Below are 25,653 nucleotides of genomic sequence, written 5' to 3' on the forward strand. Positions count from 1 at the left end.
AGTAGCCCTAGGTACCTCTGTGCCCCCTGAACTCGACCTTGGAAATTTCAGTTTTTTTAGGATGCTGGGTTTGAGGGAGCAGTATAGGGCTTGTGCATTAATCTGCTTCTGGAGCCCCAGGCCTAGGAGGGAAAATCCCAGATAGGGGCTGGTGACCTCTATCCCCCCCTGCCAAAACCACCCGGCCCCAGGACTGGGTTGTTAACTGCATCCTGCCGGAGGCCCCGCCTGTGTGGAGGCAGCTCGGACTGTCGCTTGGACGCTTTCGTCTGTGTTTATTTTCCTCTCATATAAAAGTTAACAGGTTTGAAATGTCTGCAGGAAGATGCTATCAGCCAGGTTAGTGGGGGATATATATATATCTTACAACGAACGTCGCGGGGGCAGGGGCGTGTGTGGAGGCGCTTCTGGAGAGCTGGGTTCGTGCTGACCTGGCGTGTGCGTGCCCTGCCGCTGGCCCCGGCCCCACCTGCAGATGAGAATGACTTTCCTCCCGAGGCAGAAAGTCACAGGCAGGCTGCGGTGACGGCACAGGGTCTGCAGCTCCCAGAGCCCCGAGGGTGCCTCAGCGAGGCACGGGGTGGGAAGCCCGTCAGCCAATAAGTTAAGCACACGTTGCCCCTGCGGTCCTCACACAGGGTCGCCCTGACACACGGGCCCCTCGTCCCCGCCACACTGCCTCCCCCTGCCTGGCCGGTCGCCAGACCCTGACCATGGACACCCACCTGACCACGTGTGTGGCGGAGACACGGCGTCAGTTATTTGTGGCGCGGTGGCCCCCGTGCGTGCACACGACAGCATCCAGCGGAGCTGGGGTGGAGGGAGGCGTGACGGGAAGGGAGAGGACAAGACTGCAGCGAGAGGTTCCGAGTGGGAAGCAAGCCCACCCTCAGCACTGAACCACACACTTCAAACAGGAAAGTGACACGTTCCGGCCTGTGGCCGCAAGATCGCCACCAGAGGGGCGTCACTGGCATTTCACAGATGTTCCCCCCTCCACATACAGGACCACAAACAAGTGAAGGGAGCTGTTCGAAACCCATGAGGGACTCAAAGGGACTGGTCGTTTAGGAAGTTAGATCCCGGCATTTGCTTGACCAAGTCCTGAGCCCAGGAGAAGCGAGCGCTCAGCCACAGACCAGGACACGAGAGGCGTGGGGGCAGCCGCCCGGCCCCTCTGTGTGCAGAGAGCTCCCTGCCTCGGACCGTCAACCTCAGCAGCGAGAGGGGTTTCCAACAAGGAAGACGCTCTGCCAGAGGAGAAAGCAAGCCTGCCCCGGGTAGACACTGCCGTAGCCAGGGCGGAGCAGCCCTGGCTCCATCCGATGGAGGCAGGTAGGAGGGGAGCCCACGGGGCAGGGGGGGGGACGGGAGATGGAGTTTAAGGCACACAGCAAGTGACAGAGGAGGGGGCCGCGGGCCTTCCCCAGGACAGAAACACCCCTCCGCTCTCCACATTTCACTCCCCCGGGAGCTCCCGGCCCCAGCTCAGATAAAACAGAAGTCCTCCTTTGCTCCTCCCTCTGCCCACTCCCCAGAGTGCTAGGTGACAGGGGCGATGAAGGGACAGACGGGGGACCACCGTGAGGGCCAGTACCGTGACGGGAGCACCAGCTCTGGGCCTGCTGAAAGGCCACCTGCCGGAAGAACCTTTTGGTGCCACATACGAAGCTCATGCCATCTTGCATGTTAAAAAGCAGGGCGGGGGAAGTGGAAGGAGCCTCCCCGGGTCTTCTCTGCTCTCTGCCCACCCGACCGGAAGTCCCCTTCATTCCAGGTCACTGGGAGTCCAGCCCCCCCCCCCCCCCCCCGCCTTGCGAGGGTCCTCTACCTGTGTGTCACATCAGCAGATCCAGGACCCTAGGACCCGGGGGGGGGGGGGGGGGGCGAAGAGGCCACCATCCCCGCCCCCACCCTGTCTGCTGACATCCCTGTGCTGTTGCCAGGCGGGGGAGGGGTGCGGAGGGGGACACAGAAGTGAAAGCAGAAACCAACACCACGGGGTTCACAAATCGGGAACGAGACCCGCCTGCTGGCTCCACTGCGGGCCTGGCGTCTGCTCCCGCGGGGCCGGGAGGCTGCCGGGGCTCCCACCCGTCACAGCCGAGGGCTGGCTGGGCCTCGGGGCCAGGACGCGTGCAGCCTGCCCGGGGACAGGTCCAACGTCCCTCCCGGTCTCGGAGCCGCCCTCGGGGCCCCTCTCGAGCCGTGTTCTCCTCGCTCGCGCCACCCGCTTCTAGGTTTTCTCCTCCCGGTCTGTTTTTCTCCTCGTTATGTTCCTGGGCTTGATCTTCAGAGACAGTTCCCACAGCGCCTCCTCCGCCAGGTGGTCGCTGAAGTCATTGAAGAAGTTGATGATGTCATCGTTTCTCCGGATGTCGTAGTGCCTGGGGGGGTGGGGAGGGAGGGCGCCAGTCAGAGCCGGTGGGGGCCGCGCGCACCGTCCGCCCCCAAGCAGGCCCCAGGAGGACACCCCGCTCCTTGGGACCCCCCCCCCCAACTGCTCTGGAGCCGCCTCCTACGTGCCGTGCAGGGCACAAGCAGGCCACCGTCTCCGTGCGCGCTGAGCCTCACGGCCCGGCGGCGGTACTCACGCTTGCTGGAAGCATCGCATGCTGTCCAGGATGTTGAACTGCTGCCACCGTTTGGAAAAGTTCACCTTCCCGTCGATATAGTCTGGGTTTCCCAGGTGAACAAAGGTGAGGTCCTGCAGGATAAGCCCCCTGGGAGGAGGGAGAGGCCCTGTCACCGCCCTGGACGGCAGTCGGGGCCCGCTCGGGCCCGTGGGCTGCACCCGGGCAGCGTGTCTGGGAGTGTCCGTCTCTTCCAGCGGGAAGTCCCGACCTCCGGGCTGTGGGTCCCCGGGAAAGCCAGCTCAGGTGCTGGACGAGCCTCGTCACGTCAACAAACGAACGGGAAGAACATAACAAAGAGAGGCTCTCCAGGCCTCCGTCCCCACCGAGTCTCGGGTCTGCTTAACAGGTGAAGGAACGTGCTTCTGACTACAGAGGACACAAAGCCACGAGGTGAGCGACGGGGCACAGACGACGCCCTCGCAGGAGCCCAGCCGGCCACCCCAACGGGAAAGCACGGCGGCAGCCGGTGAGGGCAGAAAGGCGAGTCAGCAGAGGGAGGGTCAGTGGTGGCAAGATCTGGATCTCCGAGCGTGAGGGCCCTGAGGGCAGCCCCAGCCCCGGGACACCACTGAGCCTTCTACCCCTCTCTCCGAGACTCCCAACGTGTCCCAGCTTATTAAGGGCTCTGCTAACAAACCGGTCCCACTTTGATTTTTGCCGCAATTTCCCAGAAGATGCTTCTCCCCCAAAGCCCCGCTGAGTCCATTCCGTACGCACACTTGGGGAAACCCTCTCTGAGCTGCTTTACGTGGAGTGCTCTCGGGGCCCTCAGCTTACTGTAACGTGCAGCCAAGGGTGACGACCCCTCCCTGAGGTGGGGGTGGGGCGGAGAGAAATGGGATGGGGAGATGGGAGAGGTGCAACCCTTTTTAAAAAATATTTTTTGCATTTATTTTAGAGAGAGAGCGCACAACCGGGGGAGGGGCAGAGCGAGAGGGAGACACAGAATCCCAAGCAGACTGCAGGCTCCGAGCTGTGAGCACAGAGCCCGACGCGGGGCTTGAGCTCACGAGCCGTGAGATGGACTGAGCCACCCAGGCACCCCTGGTTTTAAAGTTAGAAGTAGAACTGTCTGGGTTGGAAACCCTTAAGGGAGGGTCTCTCTGAGGCGGCGGGGGGCTCTACTCACAGGTACGGGATGCAGGGGGGCTCCACCTCGGAGAGGGCGGCCCGGTAGGCGCGGAAGGAGGACGAGCTGTCGATCAGCGTGCAGTACTCGGCCAGGCCCTGGGCAGGCGGGACAGTGTGTGAGGGCGGGGACGCCAGCCCCTCCTCCCTGCCCGGCACCCCAGAGCCACGGCTGAGCGCCGGGGGCCCAAGTGGCCTTCTCCTGAAGCACACTGCGACCTGCGTCATGCCCCGAGCCTGCCTCTGCTCCTCCCTGTACTCGAGGCAGCGACCTCCCCGAGCTGCCCTTTCGGCACGCAGGGTGGGGTTCTTGCCAGTCTCACCCCCAGCTTGTCTCTTCCCCCGATGTTTCACCCCCTCGGGAACCTCCTACGTGTTCCTGGAGCAGCTGTTGTGGCTGTCCCACACTTCTCCGTACGACACTGTCTTACAATACTGTCCCCTTGTGTCACCCCTTGAGATGACACCTGAGTGGCCCAGCTGACACCCAGCCCCTAGGGGCTTTGCCCCTCTTAAGGAACCTCTCGACACAAGGATAAAGGTCCAGGTCCTTGCCCGACTCCTCCCTGCAAGGCCCTCATGGTCCAGAGCAGGGCCCCTCCCCAGCCCCTGTCCTGCTGCTTGAAGGTGCCTAACTCCCAGTGTGTGCCCTCCCGTCCCCTCTGACAGGAATTCCCAGGATTTCCTTCTTCCCAGGAAACTCGACCTACTTGGGTCTTGGTGTGATGGACGCTTCCTCAGGGGGCCTCCCCGTCCCCAGGCCAGACCACCCCACCCTCCCCCTGGGGCACCTGCCCTAAAGAAACCATCCAATACATCTCTAGCCTGTTCACAGTATGTCCGCAGTGACCAGTGTGGCCCCCAGCCCAGAGCAGCCCCTCCAGGAGCACGGGTGGATGGGAGGAAGGAACAGGTGAAGCTGGGACCCAGATACGGGCCTGCAGCCCAGGCGGCAGGACCCTGTGAGGGGACAACCCCAGCACCAACCGCGAAGATCAGAGATGAGCCACGGAGAACCCAGGTTGGGGGTGCGGAGCAGACATCTGTGTGCCTGCTGCCACGGCTGGCTCACCAGGGGCCAGGCAGACCCTCCCTCCCCCGCAGCCACTCACCTCCGAGGTCTGTTTCTGCCACTCCAGCCTGCGGATGGGCGCCGAGTCCAGTGCCGAGAGGATGGCCAGGTAGGAGTTAAAGTTGTTCAGCTTCCGTAGGTGCTGCGGAGGGAGGGGAGGCCGTGAGGCGGGCCCGGGGCCGCTGGGCAGGGCCCAGAGGAGCAGACTCTGGGCGGGGCGCCTGCGGTTACCTTCATGATCTTGATGAACTTCAACAGCAGCCGCTCCCTGTCCTGGGCTTTTTCTTGTAACATGATTATTGAGCGGACCCTGCGTGAATCAAAGAGAGAGAGACCACTGAGCTGAACAGTCTCCTCCCAGACCCCCAGGTGGTCCTGGTGGAGAGGGATGTGGATGCCTGCACTGCGTGCCCAGGGCTTCCGAGGCGCCAAGCACAGGCCCCCGTCTCTGCTCTCCAGGAGCTCGCGGCATCGCAGGGATAGTCAGGAGGCCACACACCAAGACGGGGTCCTCCAGATGGAGGCGCGGGAGCATCGAAGGAGAGAGTTCCTGATGAGCACGGGCCGGGGCACCACTGGGGCTGGAAGTGCTCCTCAGGTGGCCTCCGGACTAGCCCAGGGGACGAGTGAGCACGTGGGGGAAGAGGCCGCCTTGAGGACCAGCAAAAGGCCAGCCTTGCATGAGGACGTCACAGGGGCCACAGCAGCCACTCGAGGAAGAGCCACCCCTGCTTCGTCTTAGGCGCCTGTCCTGAGCACACCCTGAGGACCGTGGCTCTGAAGCGCCCCGCCTGCACCTCCTCCTTGGAACCCCTGAGGACGCCCCACGGAGGCTTGCTACAGTTGAGCTGAGGAGAAAAACCAGCAAAGTGGGAGGTGACCCACGTTCTCTCCAAAAGGCAGTCCCCAGAGCCTTTTAACAACTAGATGCTCTGTCGGTGGCAGCGGTGGATGGGGTGTGGCCGGGGCCAGGTGCAGGCCGCATGGCTGCCACGCTCTGAACATCCTCCGTCCGATGCCGAGAGGCCATGGGCACCTCTGAGTCACATCTAGAAAAGCTAACAGTTCTGTTACACATTACAGTGTAAACACTTCGGACCTCATTCTGTGCTAAGAATTCAGGGCTTAAAGTATTAACACCCTCCTTAGCTGTTCTCTTTCAGGCAGAGGCGGGGTGAAGTTCAGCCTTGAGGCTGCCTGGGGGCTGGCAGTGACCAGTGCCGGTCGGCATACTGAACTCCCCTGTCGCCACCCAGGGCAGACATTACCAATCGATCCTGGCACTCCCCAATCTCAGCCAGCCCCCCAGGTGGCCCCTTCCAACATGCAAGACCCACCCTGCCCTGTCCCTGCTCTTTTCCTGCAGTGCCCAATTAATGCCCAGGGCCTTGGAAGAAGCTGGGAGGGATGGAGGGGGCACCTCCTCCTTGCCCTCAGAGTGCTCTGTGGGGGATGGCGTGGGAACCCGCTCAGATGCGCCTCACCAGTAAGACATGTTGTTGAAGTGCTCCGTGAACTGGGTCAAGTTGGGGCTTTTCTCCTCATTCTGCTCTTTGGCCCAAAGCAAAACCTCAGGAATCTGAAAAAGGAAGTAGACTGGATGGAACTGGAGCCCTCGGGCTTCTCTGTGATGGGCCGTTTCTCCTGTCTGGGGACAAGCAATGGCTGCTTGCCCAGGGCAACAGACAGCCTTATCCCCAGTCCCCAGTCCCCAGCCCTGCTCAATGCCATACCTCTATTTTATAAAAGAGCTCAGCGTCCAGCAGGGTCAGCTGCTCAGCTATCTCATGGCTGTGGAAGTCGTGTAACGTCCCCGGCCTAGAAGACAGAGGCGAGATGAGCAGTCGGGACGGGACGGCAGGAGCTGGGTGGGCCTTGTACTGCGGCCTCAGAGCCGGGGAGTGGGGTGCAGAGGGAGCAGCTGCCCCTAAGCCCGGCCTCACAGGAGGATGGCAGCCACAGAGCTGACAGGCAGCAGGACGGGGCCACACTGCACTCAGGCCCGAGACCCTGGTGCTCTGCTAGGTGGGTAGCCCCACTGCCAGGGCCCAGTGGGAGCAGAGATGGCACCACAGGGCTGAAGGCCGAAACACTGACAGGAAGTGACACATCAACAAACATCTGTGGCTGGGGCACAGGTGACAGACTGGAGACTACATCCCCAGGTTCTTAGGAATGTTCAGGACGGTGGGGATGGGGGGGGGGGCGGGCAGGCAAGAGCTCGCGGCTGCCACGTTAGTGCCGGGAAGACAAGAGCTGACCACGGCCCGGAATGCATTTGCCTGTCTCCTGTCCCAGGAGGCGCCCCCGTCCTGGCTCCTCACTTCCTCGCCAAACGGGGACTCATCACACATCATGACCCTGGAGAAGAGGCCTAGCCCCTGAGGAACCCACTGGACCGTCCACTGGGCTGAACCTCGTGGCAGGGCCCGGGCAGAGCCAGGACGTGAGGCTGGGGAGGTACGCCGAGGGCAACGGAACGGAGAGGCTGCGATCGGGGGGCAACTCTGCCAGAGGAAGGAGCTGGAGAAGCCACGGCTGGACGCTCACCTGGCGGCCACCCCCCTGGCTGCCAGGGGCTGGTCGGAGTTGGCACACCTGAGCAGCTTCTTCTGGTCCACCTTGTCCAGGATGTTCTTCCGGAGCACGCGCGCCAGGCTGAGCTCCCCGTTGCACACCAAGCGAAAGACCAGTTCCATCAACAGCTTCAAGATCTCTTCTGTCAACTCCACTAGGCTAGAGGGCCGAGGGCCATGCAGTGAGGGACAAGGGCCCAGCATAGGAAGAGGATGCCGCCGCCGGGCCCACATCCACCTCACAAACCCAAGGGTCACGTGACAGCGACCAGCAACACTGGGGATGGTCCCACTGGTGACACTTAGCGGTCGTGCCCTCCACAAGTGCCTGCTGGCACCGGATGAACACCAGGTCCCTGTTAGTGCTTGGGCTATGGAGACATTAGCACGTAAATCCCACCCCAGAGGAAGTTCCCGTTCCCATCCAGGTGACCGTCACTAAGTGGTCCCGGCCCCTCAGACCAGCCGCCTTGCCTGTAGGACACTCCTGCACCCTCTCTGCATGGCACTTCCCGAGCACAGTGGCCCGAAGGCTGTGCAGTCATGGACTAAGGCCTCCCTCCCGCAGCAGGGAAATGCCTTGAAGGCAGGGGCCCTGCGGTTTCTTCCCCGCAGCTCTCCAGACCTAGGAAAGGGACTGGCCGGATGGGTACTTGTTAAGTGAATGGTGACGGCGAGTGCTGACTTGGGGGGACGTGGGGGACTGAGGAGAGCAGCAGACGGGGCCTCCACTACTGCTGGGGGCTGAGGGCACAGGTGCCACAAACCAGGCCTCATGCTCCTGTGCCCTACGCGAGGGACGCCCGGCCAGGTCTGGGTGGGAGGGCCATTCTCCCCAAGGGATCTTGTTAAAGTGGGTGGGAGAAGCTGGTGGCATGTGATGGGATGGATGGCCCCTTCTCCCCCTGCAGCCTTGGCTGGTGGCGGGGTTGGGGGGATCCCGGGATGCCCGAGGGCTCCCCACCTGCCTCCCTGCCATCTCACGGGCAGATGCACTCACCAGAGCTCATCCACCACCCGCACCAGCACGAAGAACGTGTTCTTGCTCACGCGTTTCTTGAACGTGTCAGCGAAGGGAGAGAACTTCTCGTACGTGGAGTGTGGGTTAAAGAAAGGCATTCTTACACAGGCAGGGATGGTGTGGTGGTGGGGGGAGGGCTGCCTCCCCCAGCTGCCACGTACAGAGAGCTTACAGTGCACAGGAGCCCTGGTCCCCTGGAAGCCGCTCCCCTGCTCCTCGAGGCCAAGCTTCCTGCAGGGCTCACCGAACCGCTGCAGGCTGCCTTGCTGAGCCTCAGCTGGAAAAGGGTGGTCAAAACCCACATGCCCTAAAACCTCCAGGTCTCCAGGGAAGGGGCATGGCCCAGAGGGGCTTCCTGCACTCTTGCCCTGGGTCCGCTCAGTTCCCATCTTTCCAGAGCCTCCGAGGCCCCTTCCCCACCGCAGCCACTCCAACACCTGTTCACCTCCTGCTCCTCCCGAAGGTCCTGGTTTCTGCCCAGAAAGTCACAGATCCTTGCCATCCTCTCCAAACCCTTCTCTGGCTGTCCTTCCTGCTCTTCCGTGATCCACGGGACACTGGAGGGGTGGGGACACACCAAGGACCGTTGCCAGAGCCTGCAGCACAGGACTTACTAGCCAGCTAGGCCTAGGATCTTAAGGCTGCAACATTCCCATCAATGCCTGAAGCAGCTGAACAAGGTAGGTGCCCTGAACCTGAGCTGGGAACCTATGTCAGTGGCTACTCTCCCACCAAACAGCCGTACAGGTCATTTACCTTCTCTGAGCCTATTTCGAATCACAGAATAGTGATACCACGGCACCATCCATAATATGGCAATAACATACGAAACAGTACTGTAACTGAGTGAGCCTTCATGGCACGGGCTTAGTTAGCATCCTGCCTGACGCTAGGAAGTTCTTGACAGGTACGCTGAGCCAGGCCTGCGAGCAAGTGAATGCAGACTATCCACTTCGGTCTTGAGGGACCAGGTCCTCTAGTGCTGGGGTACGGGGACAGCGGAAGGAGCGATAGAGGTCTGCAGGAGACATGAGCCTGGTGGGGGAAGCCTTAGGACACACAGGAAAGGAAGGTAGACAGCTGGGAGGGAGAATGTGGGACTTCCTGCCCCAAGTAACAGAGGCTGTCCAGCAGAGGGCAGTCGTGGGCTGCAACAGGGAGAGGTGGCCAAGGAGCAGGTGACCCTGGGCTGGCCGGCTTTTTAGAAAAGCAGGTTTGAGAGAAAGGTAATGACAGCGGCTCCCGGGGCCCTGGGTCTTTCTCAGCTGCTCCCGCACAGGGTAGTCCCTGAAGGGGTGAGCCCTCGGGGCAGATGTGGCCGAGGGGCGGGAGTCGACTCTCCCTGGACATGGTACTTCTGTCCACCGCTTGTCTGCTGCCAGGCAGAGTGGCCGTGCCTACCTCTGTGGCTGTTTATCGGAGTCCCGATTCCGGTAAGCCCTGCACACTTGGTTCCTGTCACCTCAATGCCCTGGGGCTCAGCTCAGAAGCTGCAGGTGCCACCGACCTGGGTCTCTTTGGGGGCCTGGGTGCTCCCCCCCCCCCCTTGCAGGTGCGCCAATTCTAACTCCTTTTCAGGACTCCTTAGTGACTGCAACCGCCATCAGGCAAGCCCACCCCCCATCCCTTATGCCATCTCACTCAGCCCCTGGGCGAGGACAGGGGCTCGAAGAGCAAGCCGGGCAGGAGGGACACGGGAAAGGATATCTGTACTGCAGCTTCTTGATGAGCTCCTCTGGGGTGATGAAGGTCCTGTAGGTGGTCAAGAAGGCCTCACAGTACAACACCAAGTCTAGAGAGAAGAGCGACCATTGAGGGATGGCTGCCACTGGCAGGGGACGGAGATGGCAGCGTGCCCGCTGCACGTATTTGCCATCTCTGACGACACACTGAGCGCGTCTTGTCTGCCCTAAGACCTGAGACCCAAAGGGCCTTCATCGTCATGGGCACAGAGAAAATAATCCAAACTCATCAGCAGGATTCTGAAGCCAGGTCACCGGTAATACTTTAGGAGGCAGTGTCCAGGGGCAAAGATCTTGGGAATTTCCACATACTGAGCGATAAGGCTGAAGGGCCACAGCTCAGCACGTTGCTGGAACACAGAAGCGCCAGGGAAGGGAAGGTCAACCGGGAGAAGCCTGGCCCCGGCGGTCGGGTGGGACCCAGACCAGCAGCTCCCACCCCTCACTCCCTGCCCTTCAGAAGGGCTGGCTCTAGCTGGGGATTCCCAACGTTCCCAGAATTCCAACAGCCCCCTGGCTCCGCTTGTGCTGGTGATGCAGTCCCTGACGCTAAAAAAAAAAAAAAAAAAAAAAAGGAATGTTTTAAACGCAGGACACTCCCCATCACAGACTCCCCGTCTGGCCAGGCTTAGGAACTTCAGAGTTAATTCTGTGCCGGAGCTGAGGTCTGAGTCCTGACTGGGTCCCAAAGTGTGTGCTGCTCACGGTGAGGCCGAGGGTGACACACGCACACGGTTTAAATCCGTGTCCTTCTCTGGACACGGACCCCTTCTCTGTCTTCTCTCATTCGTCCCCCACCTCCCCAAGTGCAAGAATCTAGGGGACCAGCAGAGGGGTGGGCCCGGCTGGCGCAGCAGGTGTCGTGAGGGAGGCTCACAGGCTGGAAATGCACAGCGGGGCCCAACGGCGTCGTGCTCAGGCGCCTCCTTCCTGGACCCTCCACTCACCCGGCTCACTGATAACCGGGCCTTTGTTCAAAGAGGCGGGGGCAAGGAGGCAGAGGTGAGCCCCGCACAGGCCACCGCCTGCTTCCGGAAGAACAGATCCAAGTCCGCGTGCCCTGAGCCGCGGGCTTCCCGGTACAGTGCCACCGGTGTGGTCTCTGGTCCATGGGAAGCCACCTGCCCAAGGAACGTGCCGTGTGGCCCCTGGCCTCCCCCGCCCCAGTCCACCCAGGTACAAATGACTGTTTCCCCCGGAATCCTCAGGATCTCCGTGAATGACATCGAGAGGAGGCACCAGTCGGCAACACCTGCCCCGGGCACGGCCCTGGCAGACCGGGCGGCTCTGGTCTGCCCTGCGCTCGGGGCTCCCTCTGGCCACACCCACAGGTAAGCCGCTCAAAGCCGAGGACGGGAGCCAGCCCCCGCTTCAGCCCTTTTGGAGAAAGAGGAGAACTGTTCCTCTCGGCCCAGCTGAGGACGGCACTCAGGCGGGCGTGGAGGAAGGTTTGCCGCAGCAGAGCGAGCGCCACTTCCCGAGTGCTGGCCGCGTGCCGCGCTGGCTCGGTCGGCTCCATGCACCTCCCTGTCCCCGGGCCACCGCCAACCTCTTCAAGCAGCCGAGGCCGGAAGGGGAGGGATGTGCCCGGATTTGAACTCCGTGTCCGGGACCGGGGTCTGCCCTAGTCCAAGGAAGCCGGGGGTAAAGAAAGCCCAGTGGCTATGGTGAATTTGTTGGAGTCCTTTCTTCTTTTTCTCTATTTTTCAAATTGTCTGCCACGTGAACATTTCTGTACTATTTTCGTAACTTAGAAATTCCCAGAATCGTTCTGTGTAACGTATTTTGGGAAACCTACTATAAAAACAGGGACGTGGTCATTCATAAAACTAAGATTGGCGGAGTAAGGTTTCAGGACTGGGGTGTTTCAATTCTTCCCACAACTGACTTTAATCCTGCGGTCACATCACCTTTTCACTCATTTTCAAAGACATCAACGGAACACCAGGCACCCGTCCCCCGTCCTGACTGAGGTCAAGGCCGTGGCGCCTTCCTCACAGCCCTCCTCCTCCCCTCCCTGTCAGAACTCAGGGCACGACAGCTCTGGTGCCAGCACAAAGTCTGCCCAACAGTGGGTGCCCTGCTCCTCCAGCCCCATCAGTGGATCAGGAAGCTGACTGGGGCGGCAGCCGCGTGCGGAGGGTCGGAACCCCATCCTGTGACGGTGCTGCCACTGCTCTGGGGCTGAGGCTCCCGGCTGGAACGTGTGCCAGGACCTCCGTGAGTGAAATCCATCTAGTGGTCTGGAATAACGTAATGAGTCAAACATCAGGAAAAGCAGAAAAAGCTACCCACGTGTCACCGTGACGTTATTTGAGGGACCGTGGGGGGAGCACCTACTGGGTGCCGAGCTCTGCACTTGAAGCTCCCTCTCCACTGACCCTGGGGTCCCTTGGGGTCATCACTACCCTTCACCAGTGGAGGACACGCCCTGACAGGGCTGGGAAGCAGCGAGCCCGGCTCTGTCCCCCGGGGTGGGCTCTCCTCACCGTGACCCTGCTGCACCCGGGCCGCCGTTCCGACCCGCTCAGGGCTGGCAGGGAGGGCTGCGGAGGGTAGGGCCACGGGGCCACAGGGCCAGGGGATGCCTGGAGAGCCGTGACAAAGGCCGCCGCACGGGGCGCTGACGTACCTTTCCTGTCTGTCTCAGTAGCGTGCACCAGCAGGATATCTCCGGACCCGCCACGGACGTCCGGCCCATCGTCACCCTGCAACAAGAGCAAAGCAGGGCGTGCGGCAGAATTCGGCTATAGGAGAGCTGCGCCGGGAAGTCCGGGGTAGGGACGAGACCAAGTCCCTGCACTGTGGAGACCCCGGGGCCCCCTTCCCTCTGGCCTCTGTCACCCGGGAGCAGCGTGGCCGCGCACGGAGGCCAGTGTGCCCACGTGGCCCGCCCAGCTCTGTGCGCTCGGCAGGCAGGACAGACCACGGCTCGTCTGGGAGCCGCCCGGACACCAGGGCACCCCGCTCTGGGTCACAGTGGGGTCAGGGGACAATAGTACCATCAGATCTCTCTCTCCTCACCGCCCCGGGGTCTCAGAGGTGGGGAGGGCAGGACCCCACGGGGAGGCAGGCGGGGCTGCCAGCGGCCGCTCCGAGAAGACAGCGGGGGCAGTGGGCTCCTTGCGGGCGCACCCACTCCCACAACTGCAGCCAGCCGCCCCGCGTTACTGTTTCCCCAGGTGGGAGGAGTCACAAGTCCCTCCACAGGGAGCACTCCCAGGAGCCCGAAAGCGTCACAAAGACGCTCGATTATGCCCGACGTTGCTTATGGGACACCAGCTGACGTCTCCCGACTAAGGAACGAGTCTTACTTTCACGTGGGCAAACAGAGGCTTTAGCCCATAAACCTGCTGGGAGCCAAAGAGAGCTGGCAGCAGGCGAGCCCGAGAGCCCACACCCCTGCCTCTGATCCTGAAGGACACCCACCCTGCCAGCCTCCGTGGGCCCACGGCCCGCAGGCTCAGAGGCGCCTGCCTCTCCAAGCACTTCTGTGTTTCCACGCTTGGACTCGAGTCCCGAGAGCATCGTGCGTTTCCAGCTAAGGGTGAGGGCAGCCATGCCCACGCCCCGATTTTTCAGGACTTTCTGCAAAGGGTCACGAGACGTGACTTCTGTCGGCAGAGGAGCCAGCTGCCCCAGGGTCCCCGCCAGCCTCGCCTTTCCTGTCACGCTCTGCGGCGGCCGGCCCGGCCCAGCGCACCCCGTGCCAAGGGCGGTATACCCACTGCTTGTCTTTGCATCTGCGTGCCGCCACAGCCGGAGCCCAGAAACAGTCCTTCCCCAGGGCGGGGTCAAGGCTATGACAAGAAACTGTTCCTCTGTGCTTCCAGAATCGCCATCCCGGCAAGGCACAGGACAGAGGCGGCTGTGGCGGCTAGGCCTGGGATTTCTTAATCAGCCTGTGTCTCCCACATGGAAACTACCGTGGGGCATTCGGTCAACAGTAATGTGAAGGCGGCTTATGCTAATGAGGGCTCCCCATGCTCAAGCTCTGAACTGAACACCCTCCACCAAGTTCACAGTTATGATACCTCCCGAGTCCTGTCCTCTGGGGCTTAGGTTACACGACTCGCCCAAGATTACTCTCTGGAAGTACCAGAGAAGGGGACACGGGACATTTTCTCTAGGAGTCCATCTGTTTGCCCAGTGTCCTTCAGCACCCACCGTGGCCCAGGCACGGGGTCAGAATAAATGCCGTGCACAGAGCCTAGGAGGCGTGGGGTGGCCACCTGGGGCGTCGGTGCCTCACTTGGGTCTTCTGTTTGAGACGCCTCCCGGTTCCATTCTCCTCAAAGCCCTCTCACTCCCTTTATGGCCCAGACGCTCAAGGAAGGCCTGTCCTCACCTGTTGCTTCAGTGTCAGCCTTGCCATGATTTCATTATGGTCGATGAGGGACAGCTCGTCAACTTCCTCCTCCGACCGAGCCAACTCTGAAGCATCTGGTGACCTCGGGGCCCTGGAGGGAGAAGTGGTTTGTGTCGCAAGCATCCAAGAGGCCCCGGCATCCAGGACAGCAGGGGCCCGAGGCAGTGTGGCCCGCTGCGTGAGGACTAGGAGTTACGACTGCCCCTGAACAGGTCCTTCTGGAACTGCGGCTACAACGGGGAAATCCACACCCTTCCCCCCGCCCCAGCACAGGGGGCCCGAGTCGGGGCTGGGAGCCAGGGCACAGACTGGATTTCTGGTGCCACTACCGATGAGCTCTGTGACCTTGGGACGTTTCTTGCTGTCTGCTCCGTCTGTAAGTGGATGGGATTAAGAAGGTGATCAAGAAGGTTTCATTGGACTATTTAAGTAAGTGATGGGATCAGCCACTCTTTGTCAAGGCCACCGTCCACATAGTCGGTATTCAAGGACAGAAATGGCAAAAGGGCAAGCAGCTTGGGAAAGAAAGTTCGCATGGCTATTCGCGCCATTCCTCAAGTTTTTTTCTAAGGGCCGCCTTTCTGTGGGACTGAGAAGTATGAGCCGGGCAGACTGGCCCTTGTCCTCGGGGGTGCTGGGATTAGCAGGAGAGGCGGACGTTAAAGCCAGCAGTTGGGGCACCGGCCTGAGAAGGACACAGCACAGTCTAAAGGCCAGCAGGCCCTGGGGCAGGACACACGGGCTGAGGCCTGAAGGACTGAGCCGGGGTTTGCTGGTGAAGGGGGAGAAGGAGAGAACGGCCAGCAGAGGAGGGATGTGGGGGGTGAGGGGGGCATCCCGGGAGCAGACAGATGCTGGGTCTGTAGGCACCATGCCTCCCCCGGCATCTTCTCCCATGTTCCGGTTTTATTCTGACAGTTTCCACCGTGGATCCTTGTGGTCACAGGCCACATTTTTAACCCTAAGTATCTGGGAGATAAAAACCTGTGCTTTCAGTAAGACATGGACGGCCCAGAGCAAAATCACACACAGTCATGGGAAGAACCATCTGCTTCGTGTCCCTTCAGGGTCCGGTCCGCAGTCTGGCCTTTGTGGAAAGAGGAGAACATCTCTGTAATTGCTTCTCAGTGGTCGACATGCTCATCCTTCTGTGTTCACACAGGCCATCTGCAGCTCTGAAAAATGGTGCTCTCGGGTTCCGTGCAGCTGGAGGCTGAACCCATGAGTCTCTGTTGCCTGGCGCAGCCCCCGTTTGCTGCCAGGTGTTCAACTAGAAGACCCATCATCCCCTGCTTAATACTTGGGGAGATCTTAGCCCGGGCAGACGGATCAGACGGTCTCCACCCACACGGACGGCACTGAGGAGAGGCCAAGAGCAGGCTGGGCGGGCAGGCCTCTTCGGGCCCCTATCGAGTGCTTTCTGATTCTTCTTCTGCCTCTTGCTATTTACCACCTCTTGAACCGTTTATGCTTAGGCCTGGCAAGCAGGACCCCAGAGGTAGCGGAACCTTGGCCTGCAGAGGGAGGAAAAGCTCGAACTTGTGGAACATCTCGCTGAGAAGGCAGCGTCACCACGTGGTTGCCGGTGGCAGGGCCAGAGAGGATCTGGAGGTCCCACGCGTACAGCAACGGACTACACGTTTCTAAACCGGGTCAGGTCTGACTCCGGCAAATGCTGAAAAATGTTACAAAAGATTAAAGACACATGGGGTTCCTGGGGGCTCAGTCGGTTAAGTGACCGGCTTCGGCTCAGGTCACGATCTCCCGCTGTGTGGGTTCGAGTCCCGCGTCGGGCTCTGTGTTGACGGCTCGGAGCCTGGAGCCTCTTCGGATTCTGTGTCTCCCTCTCTCTCTGCCCCTCCCCCACTCATGCTCTCTCAAAAATAAATAAATGTTAAAAAAATATTAAAAAAAAAACAAAGACCCACAACTAAATGCAGTGACTCCTGACTGATCTTGGTTCCAAAAAAATAAGCTATGCAAGCAGCTTTACGGACACTTGGGGGAGTGGAGGATGGTCTGCGTACCAGATGATATAAGGCAATTTATCATTACTTTCCTTGGGTGTGGTAATGGTATTGTAATCCGGGAAGCTTTTAAAATACTTCGGGAGGCACACTGAAGTATTTAGGGCCTGAATGTCACATCTGTAACTTACTTTCAAATGGCTTAACAACACAATACACCTGGCCTGGGATTTGAGAAAGAAAATACTGTCGTGGGTGACTTGCAAAGTGGATAATACATGAGCACATCACCAGGAAATAATGGCAGAATGCTTGCCAGAGTGGAGCCTTTAAGGGTGGGATTATCAAGGATTTTTCTGGTTTACTTGTATGTTTCTGTACTTGCCATGCTTTCTGCCCTGCACATGTATAATTTTGAGAGTCAGAAAAAGGGAAAGGATGTAAACCTAAAGCCCCGGGAGGCCTGTTTGCCGGTGGGCAGGGGGCAGCTCTCCCCGAGTGGGCTCGCTGCCTTCAGGGCCCCCACTCTACCCGGTCACGTCCTACCTTTCGCCGTCTCTGCTCTCCTTCCCAGGTGCGCCGCTGCCCAATGCGGGGTCTCTGGGATGTCCGTCTTTCGTAGCTGGTGATTCCTGAAAAGAGAAGCCAGCGCTGGGATTGTGACGGGTGCCCCAAGCCGGGCGGATCTGCTTCCCGGCATTCCTGCCTGCAAGCGGCTTCTGAGCGTTAAGTTCCTCCGGAGTAATCCGAAACGTGGACACGGGAACCATGAATGCGGTTAATCCCGCAAGAAGTGCAAGGCCCTCTTGCCTTTGGGGACGGTGAAAGGGGGCCCCTACTTATGACCATCCAAGCACCTCCTGGAAGAAAGGACTCACAGCTGCTGCTACCGGCCAAGCTGAGCCAGGCGTTGTGCTAAGGACTTCCCACGCCTCCTCTCACCTGACCCGACCAGGACCCTGTCCGTTAGCTGGAGGCACCGTGCTACTCACGCACACAGACACAGGTTGAAGGCTCTGCCCAAGCGCACGCGGCTCGGAGGCCACAGCCTCGACTCAACCCCAGGGTCGTCTGCCTCCAAAACCTGTGACCTTGACCACCGTGCAGCAAACCCCTGCTGACTTCCTGGTTAGAAGTCCTCAGGACTGCCACGCACAGCTGCCTCCCAGCTACGGCTCCAAGGGGTCTAGCTGCTCGAGGGCACGAGAGCCAGCCCCTCTCCTCCAGCAGCCGGGCCTGGGCATCCGGGCCCACCCCACTCGGTGACGACACGGCTGTCTGGCATCCCTGCTCTGCCACCGCGGCCGCGACAGAAACCAGGTTAGCACGAACACATGGATCGTCCTCGTGGAGAGTGCTGCGAGGTGAAGCCAGCACCGAGCGTGGTCATGGGCAGAGGGGAGAGCCACGGAAGGCCGGCCTGGCATGGGCTCCACCGTGTGGAGGCTAAACTGGACGATGCGGGGGCATAGGTCACCAGGTGTGGACAGGTGAGGAGGGGACCCCAGGGTAAAAACAGCTTCCACAGACAGGGTCGAATCCCACAGTGTTCTAGGACTTGCAAGTAACTAAAGCGGGGCTCGCCTTGTGCGGACGTGGAAGGTCCTGCGGGGGCGTCCTCGGCGGGGCTGTCTTACCAGGGGTGACCACAATTTTAATGGGCTGGGCCCTGTGAGCTGACCACCAGGGAGGACTCGTGTCCTCATGGCCCCTCCTGTCAAGGGACTCATTCTTTTTCAAGCTTCTGAGCTTGCTCGCGTCTTGCTGCAGCAAAACTTGGAAAGCCGACTGCTCAACAGAACGGCTGTATCCGGCTGGGACAGAGGTCGACCAAGGGCAGCCACATCAGGTAGCTCTCTACGCTCTCAGGACAGAGGGCTCGTGAACACAGAGGGCGGGGGCTCCCGGACAGACCCCATCCAGCTTCCTCAGAAGCTGTTCCTGTGGGGGTAAGGGAGTGCGCTGAGGGAGGAGGAGGGGGCGAAGGCCCGGGAGGCTTGGTGGTGAGGGAGAGAGGAGTCCCTCCCTCTGGGGAGGGGACGGAAGACGGGCCTTGACACTAGAAGACGGGATGGAGAGAAATCTCAGAGAGCAACCAACACGGGGCCAGGCCAACACTATGCTGCCTCCTCTCATTTCCAGAAGACCCATCCGGCCAGGCCCGGGGAGCGTCACGCGAGCCCTAAAGCAAAGGGAGGGCCTCCACGGGGAGCCACGTCCTCTCCCCACCGAGCCAGCGTGGCTCTCGGCAAGGCTGCGGGGCCCAGCCGGCTAGGGACCGGGAGGCTCGGCCAGGCAGAAGCAGGGCCCAACCCTGCCAGGCCAGGCCACATGCACGAGGCAGCCCTGAGGTTACTTACTCCTCGGGAGTGAGGCAGCTCCTCGCTGCTCTGGCCAGAGGAATACAGATTGACGTATTCACCCTCACCAGCCTCCTCGCTGGCGTTTTCACTCTGGGGGAGACAGGATGAGAGGAGATGCACATGTGACAGGCCCCCCCAGCCCGCCGTCACGGCTCCGAGAGAGAGCAGCCCACCGGGCCGGCCCTGACCGGGACTCTCCTCTCACGGGGAAGGAAAGAGGGCAGCAGCAGGAGCTCGGGTCTCCCTGGGGACCTTTCCCAGGCCCGAGAAGGAAGCCACTCCTGCCACCTCTTGCCTCTGTGTTACAGGGGACGCAAGTTTCCCGCTGGATCTCCTCCAGGGAGGTCAAGGGCCATTCAAACTGCCCCGGAGGGAGGCAACGTACCAAGACAGGCCAGCTCGCTGCAGCGCCGCCCCCGCCTGCCGGCCCCGGTCCTCTCCGCCCTGCCAGCTAGCACCCCGTCCCCGTCCCCGGATGAGGCGCTCAGGGAACTCAGCAGCACAGGCAGGCAGGGCCGCTGTCCTCAGCACCACCTGCAGCCACAGAGGCAACTGCCTCCGGTCTCAGAGTCCTCTGTCCGCACCTTTCTTCCACAGGTGTTTGTGTCTTTCTCTAAAAACGCACAACCAACCAGGAAACCAGGCGCATTTTCTGTCTCGTGCTTATGGCTGTCTCTACACGGCCACTAATCTGTTTCTGGAAAATCGGGTTCCCCATCTGATGGGAACTCTGTACGGAAGGTTCCGTTTCTGTTCTGGAAACAGACACCCTCCTGTTTCACTCTGCGACCTTCCACAGACCTCAACCAGACAGGCCTGCCACTGGGGGTGGGGGGGGGGCGGCAGACTCACGAACAGCAACACCGCTTTTCTCAAAACGTGCAGACCCACGTGCAGGGGTGTGTGTGCGGAGTTCTCACCGAAGGCGTCGGGGGCGAGTCAGTGAGAGAGGTTTCGGAAGGAAGGCAGACAGTGTTCCCATGAAAGCTGCTCTCCTGAGAAGACGAGAGAGGCCCGTCCACGGTGCTGGGAGGCAGACTGGCCACGGTCGGCACCGCTAAGTCAGAGCTCTGAGACTGGTGGACGGGCGGGAAGTGTGGAGAGGAAGAGGGGGTAGACGGGAGGAAAGGCTGAACGGAAGCTTGGTTGTGAGGCACGAAATCCTGGGAGTAGGACCTAAACACAGATTTATACTACAGAATCAAAGCGGCAGACAGACACAGAAACGGGAAGATGGGAAGAAGAAAACAGACAAAAGAAAAAGTCGTTAGATTAGGTCGGCCGAGCTGGGGTAGGCCGTTCACAGCGATTCTAATGAGGACCACGGAGCAGGCCGAAGCAACCCCCGCATGCCTCCGGCCCGAGGTCCCCCAACCCGGGCGTGCCCTCCCTTGAGCAGGGCCTGGGGACCGACCCGCGCCATCCGCCACAACAGAGGGACGCGGGCACCCTCAGCGACGAGCAAGCCCCAGGCGCGATACGGGTGGTCCCGCCGTCTGCTGTGTCAGAGAACCAAACCCACGAACCCAACCTGTGCCTCTGTCCCTTCAGGAACCTGGTGGCTAAATGCAGTGTGCGCCTCAGACCACGGGTCATATTTACTCATTTCGAGTCTTTCGCATGAACTTCTTTGGTTTTATCCCTTAAAAGTCAAATGCCGCAGCCTTTCAAATACCGTAACCCGCTTCAAATCCTTTTGGAAGGGGAGTCTTAAAAATGCGATCAAAATGCTGAAAATTTCTCTGAGCTCACTTCCCTCCCTACCCGATCTTTTCTCTTTTCTTTCACCAATGGAGGGATCTTGCAATGTCTCTGGTACCACCCTAGAGCTGCAAGGCTAACACTCTCCCAAACTCTCATGGAGACAGAGAAGTCTCGAGGCCAGGTTGAGGGGTGACAGCGAGCGCCCACAGCTTCTGAGAGCCAACGAGCACTGCCCAGGCCTGAGCTCTGCTGTGGGAGGAGGGACAGAGGAGCTCTGGGGCCACCAGGCTCAGAACCTGAGATGTCACCACGTCCCACAAAGGGCCTGACAGCCTGATGCTGTCACAGGGAAGCGGGAGAAGGGCGTGTGGAATGGTCTGTATCCAAAGTGCTGGCCCGGCTCACCTGCCCACCACAGATGCCAGAGTTTGCCAGAAGCCAAACTCAACACAAATGTGCACACGGCTCCCTCAAATGTTCTCTGCGTTTTGCCACTGGATTTTCAGAACCCACGGACAAGGAAAAGGAGGAAGAAACACAATTCTAAACAGGAGGTTAAAGCCACTCACATCCTTAGGTGGTTTTGTAAAGCTACACTTTACACTGGACCAAGGGGCTGCCTCAACTCCAGGGACAGGCCCCCCCCCCCCCCCCCCCCCGCCGCCGGCCAGCCCTGCTCCTTCCCGGCTGGCCTGAGTAGTCTAAAGCTCCCTCTCGCTCTGCAGGTTTGTATCAGACTCAGGACACCTACCCCAGGCACCTACTCACTCGTACACATTTTATTTCCCCATCTAACTCCCGAACTCAAGACCAACCCCGTACGTGGTCACATGAATTCATGGGAAGTGCCGTCCATGTTCTGAAGGACAGGCACCGGAGGCTGAGATTCCTGGGAAGCTCCATTCCCACAAGCTTTCTACACAAGCTGGTGAGGGGATGCCCGGCTCAGTGGCTCTCATACTGGGGGCTGAGGAGCCTGAACATCCACGGTGCCCTCACCAGCCGGGTGCCACATTTCACTGATCTTTTATAGCAACCACCCAGGCCTGAGGGACTCACTCTGGACCTTGCTGGGGATGGCAGTGGGGTCAAATGTTTGGCTTTGGGGGCTCTCCATTCATCCCTGGTGAATGTCCCCCCTTGTAGTGAGGCTCTCTCACTGGCTGGGAAAGGCCAAAGAGAAGACAGCGTATGGAACGCATTGGCCAACGGATGGTACGGTCTGGTCCCGGGAGGCCACCCTGAGAAGCCCACGTGGCCCTTTCAGGCAGCGGCTTTGGTCTCACGCAGGAGCCTGGTTCAGCTCTGTTGCCTGTGTGTCCCCAAGGACACAGGCTGTCATGAGATGTGCTGACGGATGCCTCTCCCTTGAGCACGTACCCAACTAGTTTAGGTATTAGGAGGTGGGGACCTCTGGGAGGTGCTTAAGAGCTCCCTTCCTAAATGTGATCAGTGCCAGGAAAGAGGGTCCAGAGAGATGCCTTGCCCTTCTACCGTGTGGGGATACAACCAGAAGTCTGTGACCGGAAGGGGACACCGACCATGGTGGCAGCCTGACCTCGGACCACAGCCTCCAGAACCGTGCTGTATGTAAGCACCCAGGCTGTGGAGCTGTGTTATAGCAGCTTGAACAGACTAAGACAGATGCCAGCTCTTTTAGGGGTCCGGGACCTGTCCTCATGGACCACCCCTGAAGCGTAAAGTCTCTTGGCACTTGGGCAGGCCCCGCAATAACTGAGCACCGGACAGACACTCACAAGCGGTTTCTATGAGGTCACAAGATGCATCAGGTGTGACGGTACCTTCTTGACCAGCTTTGATCTGGCCCGCTCAGGGTGGCGGACTCCCAAGCACCATGGGTGCCTTTTCCGGGAGACGGCCTCAGGGTGGCTGCCGAGGGCGTACTCTCAAATCACACAGACTGGGCTCCGGTCCCCGGCTCTCTCTTTCCACCTGTGTGACCTTGGGTAAACAGCCTAAGTTCTTGAGCCTCAGTTTCCTTCCCTTTAAAACAGCGATGCAAACGCATAGCACTGTATGCTAATTATACTAGAAGAAAAAAATGCAAAATGAAAACCCAGGAGGCAGGGACCACGCTTCTGTGGTGGGGTCTCTGGGGAGTTACAGAGATGATGCTCTGGAAGTCCTGGGTGCAGTCAGGGCTGCTCGGTCAGCTCTCCTCCCTCATCCTCCAAAATACCAGGAAACCCCAGAGCTGAGGTATTCAGTGGGGTCTACCGCGGATTCACAGAAACGAGGGGCTACTTAGGGACTGATTCTAATGTTAGTATCGACGTGCCTAAACACTGGCTGACTCACAGGAGTCTGCAGGGTGACAGGCTGCCCCCAGGGGAAGGAAGGATACCCAAGGATGTGCGCTATGGAGGGGGGTGGCCGCCGCCGGGAGACAGACCGCAAGGGGGCTGCCTCTCCAGGACAAAGGCTCCTGGGCTGCCTGCGCTCCCTTCCCGCAGCAGCATCCCCTTCCCCCTGCCCCCCCCCCCCCCCCCCCCCCAGCCTGGGAGCAGCTCCGGCATCCCAGCTATGCAGTCCTGCTGGGACAAGAGCCAAACTTGAAAAATACCTTCCAGTGGGGAAGCGCCCCGCGGTGCCCCTCCCCGCAGCGCCCCTCGGGCAACTCTGGAGGGGAGGGCACTTGGGGGCTCATCCTTACACCGTTTCCCCCCAAGCTCTGCCTCCACGGATCCCCCAGAGAGTTCTCTCCAGGCCCTCTGAGGCCACATTTTTCGTAGGGGCAGGAGAAAGGCAGGCTGGCCACGGAGCAGAAACACCACTTCGCCCCTGCCTGGAGTTTATTCTAGGACCTGGCTGGTGCCTGGCTTTGCCTCTGACAGAGAGTTGCTGCTTTCTCTGTAGCAGGAATTTTTATTTATAGCCAGAGTAAGACTGTTTGGGCTGAGATTTTATGCCAGGAGGGGGGCTGCCTGTCTGGAGACGGCAGATTTCTGCAGAAGATCTAGGCGTGCCAGAGCCAAGTTCCTGCAAAAGAAAGCAGTTAGGAGGGGCTGCCTGGTCCCTGCCATCAGCCTCGGTCACAATTTGTCAGAGTGCCAGCAAAACCCGTTTGGGGATGACGATGCCTGCTGGTCAGTGAGGTGCTAAGGGTTTTGCACGAATCCTCTCATTTAATCTACACCAAGGGCTGTTACGATCCTTGTCACAAAGACGGAGAAACGGGCTGAGAGTGCAGGCTACGAACCCGATAACACACGGCTTGGCTCCTGAGAGACGTGTGGGGCATCTCACTGTCAGCGAGGGTTCTGGGCATGTGACAGGCCCCACCCTGTCATCCCACGGCTCCGCAGGATACAGCCTCCTAACTCGCTGGGAAATCTCCTTGGCTAAGTGTTTTGCGATGACCAGCATGCAAAAGGCAGTGAGCTGAGGCCCGATATACGAGCCAGGGATGCAGAGATAACATCTGCCCTCACAGAGACGGGAGACGCGGGAAGTGGCCACCCGTTCTGAAAACATACACTCGAAAGAACCACCAAGAGTCTTCCGGGTGGAAAAAACGGTGGAGGTTGACGACCGTACATGTTAACAGGCCATTCACACGCTAAGAAGCAAAGCCACCCAAAGCTGGCCAGGCATGCAGTTTTCAATGACACTTTATCTCCAGCAGAGTCTTGGCATGAACCATGACTGGGGAGGAGCCCTGTGCTGTGCTGGCAAGAAAGCAGGAGAAGAGATCTTCAAAAGGAAACTTCTGGCTCCTCGCTGTAACAGACATCCCATTCACTTCCCCTGATTATCAGGAAGAACGAGGGTGCCGGAGGCGGCAGAGAGGGTGCCAGCGGCTGAGGGCTACGGCCACAGGCCCGAGGGCCTCGATGGCTCTGCGTTTCCACGGTAACCTGCGCCCCAAGCTCTGGAGAACCCGCAACTCCACCAGTCACAGGGAGACGCAATCATCCGAGCGAATGGACTCACTGTCGTAAAGCGTCTGGGAAGGACAGAAGTTGCCAGAGATTGGTCATCACTGCACACTCTTGGCTCGAGCGAGGCTTATGACTTCAGTGTTTCTGGACGCTGCTCACCAACACAGATAAGCTATTGGACAGCTGGTTTTCAGGCTTAAATTCATCATTTGTGAGAAAACACACCCCAGGGAGGCTGCTGTTCTAGCGTGGCTTGGGCCTCCTTCCCGTACGCAGAGTCACTGGGAACCCCGCAGCTCAGCACCGGTCCTGGGCTCACACTTCCCTGAAACCAGAGACTGTGAGTGTGAACACAACCAACACAGCACGGGGCTACGCCGTTCCTCTTGGAGGGAAGTCCAGCTCACAGCCGCCGCACGACACCCCCCGCCATCTCCGGGGGACGGATCTCCTGCGGACAAGCACGTCCGACGACTCGGCTCCTAAGGGATGGGAGGTCCCCAGGAAGGACCCTTGATAACATTCCTCGTCACTCCGTGAGGCACACTGGGAGGGGGACCGCTGCACGCGTCTCCTCTCTCCTTCCTGTTCCCCCATCAACTACTTATTTGCCAAAGCCCTTTTTCGGGTCTCCCTTACGCCCAGAAGCGACTTCCTTCTTTGATGCCTTTGTGTCAGAAGGCGGGTTCTGAGGCCGAGGCCACCACCGCCTGCTCGTGGCACGGAGAGGCACCTTGGCGTGGGTGCTGGGGCCACGTGCATCTTAGCAAAGAAAGGGACAGCGGCAGCACAGTGGACCCCCAAAATATCTTCTCTCTTTTTGAATAAACTTCTTGGTGGAATCTAGTTTTAAAAACCATTTGAGAATTCTAATTAGTATTTTATAACAAAGGATGTAAAGAATAAAACCCCAAGAATGTTTGCGTAGGAGAAATTTTTGGTAGGATGGGTGCAAAGTTAGAAACGTATTGCATTTCTTGTCACGTGACATTTTTGCAATCTGAATCACAAGATCTTCCTTGAACACCACTGGTTTCAAAGCCAATGGTCTCTTGCCTAATCGCGTTCTTGCAAAAACCTCGAATACGTTTTAGGATGCTCTGTACGTGCACTAAACGTTAAGAGCATCAACGCTTTACAGAAGTATTTAATACAGACTCAAAAATTACTTTA

General features: G+C 59.6%; 1 protein-coding gene across 14 annotated transcripts in view; it reads right to left on the reverse strand.

Moving 5' to 3' along the window:
• Positions 1–255: 255 nt before the first annotated feature.
• RAPGEF1 (Rap guanine nucleotide exchange factor 1) overlaps positions 256–25,653 on the reverse strand; it is a 132,143-nt gene continuing 106,745 nt past the window's right edge. For 8 of the 14 annotated variants that reach the window (XM_086684338.1, XM_086684333.1, XM_086684331.1 and 5 more), the window contains 15 exons: positions 19,795–20,067; positions 18,872–18,964; positions 17,058–17,143; positions 14,524–14,635; positions 12,808–12,883; positions 10,152–10,225; positions 8,413–8,516; positions 7,387–7,572; positions 6,570–6,654; positions 6,321–6,415; positions 5,068–5,146; positions 4,877–4,978; positions 3,766–3,863; positions 2,595–2,723; positions 256–2,387 (listed from right to left, as the gene is read on the reverse strand). In XM_086684338.1, coding sequence (XP_086540464.1) covers positions 2,237–2,387; positions 2,595–2,723; positions 3,766–3,863; positions 4,877–4,978; positions 5,068–5,146; positions 6,321–6,415; positions 6,570–6,654; positions 7,387–7,572; positions 8,413–8,516; positions 10,152–10,225; positions 12,808–12,883; positions 14,524–14,635; positions 17,058–17,143; positions 18,872–18,964; positions 19,795–20,067 — 1,743 coding nt within the window. In that variant the 3' untranslated portion in view covers positions 256–2,236. The remainder of the gene's footprint in view (positions 2,388–2,594; positions 2,724–3,765; positions 3,864–4,876; positions 4,979–5,067; positions 5,147–6,320; positions 6,416–6,569; positions 6,655–7,386; positions 7,573–8,412; positions 8,517–10,151; positions 10,226–12,807; positions 12,884–14,523; positions 14,636–17,057; positions 17,144–18,871; positions 18,965–19,794; positions 20,068–25,653) is intronic. The other 6 variants (XM_086684343.1, XM_086684342.1, XM_086684340.1 and 3 more) reach the window with 2 other exon arrangements.

This window comes from Puma concolor, chromosome D4 (assembly GCF_028749965.1).
Source record: "Puma concolor isolate L17-30 chromosome D4, mPumCon1.1.hap2, whole genome shotgun sequence".
Classification (NCBI taxonomy): domain Eukaryota; kingdom Metazoa; phylum Chordata; class Mammalia; order Carnivora; family Felidae; genus Puma; species Puma concolor.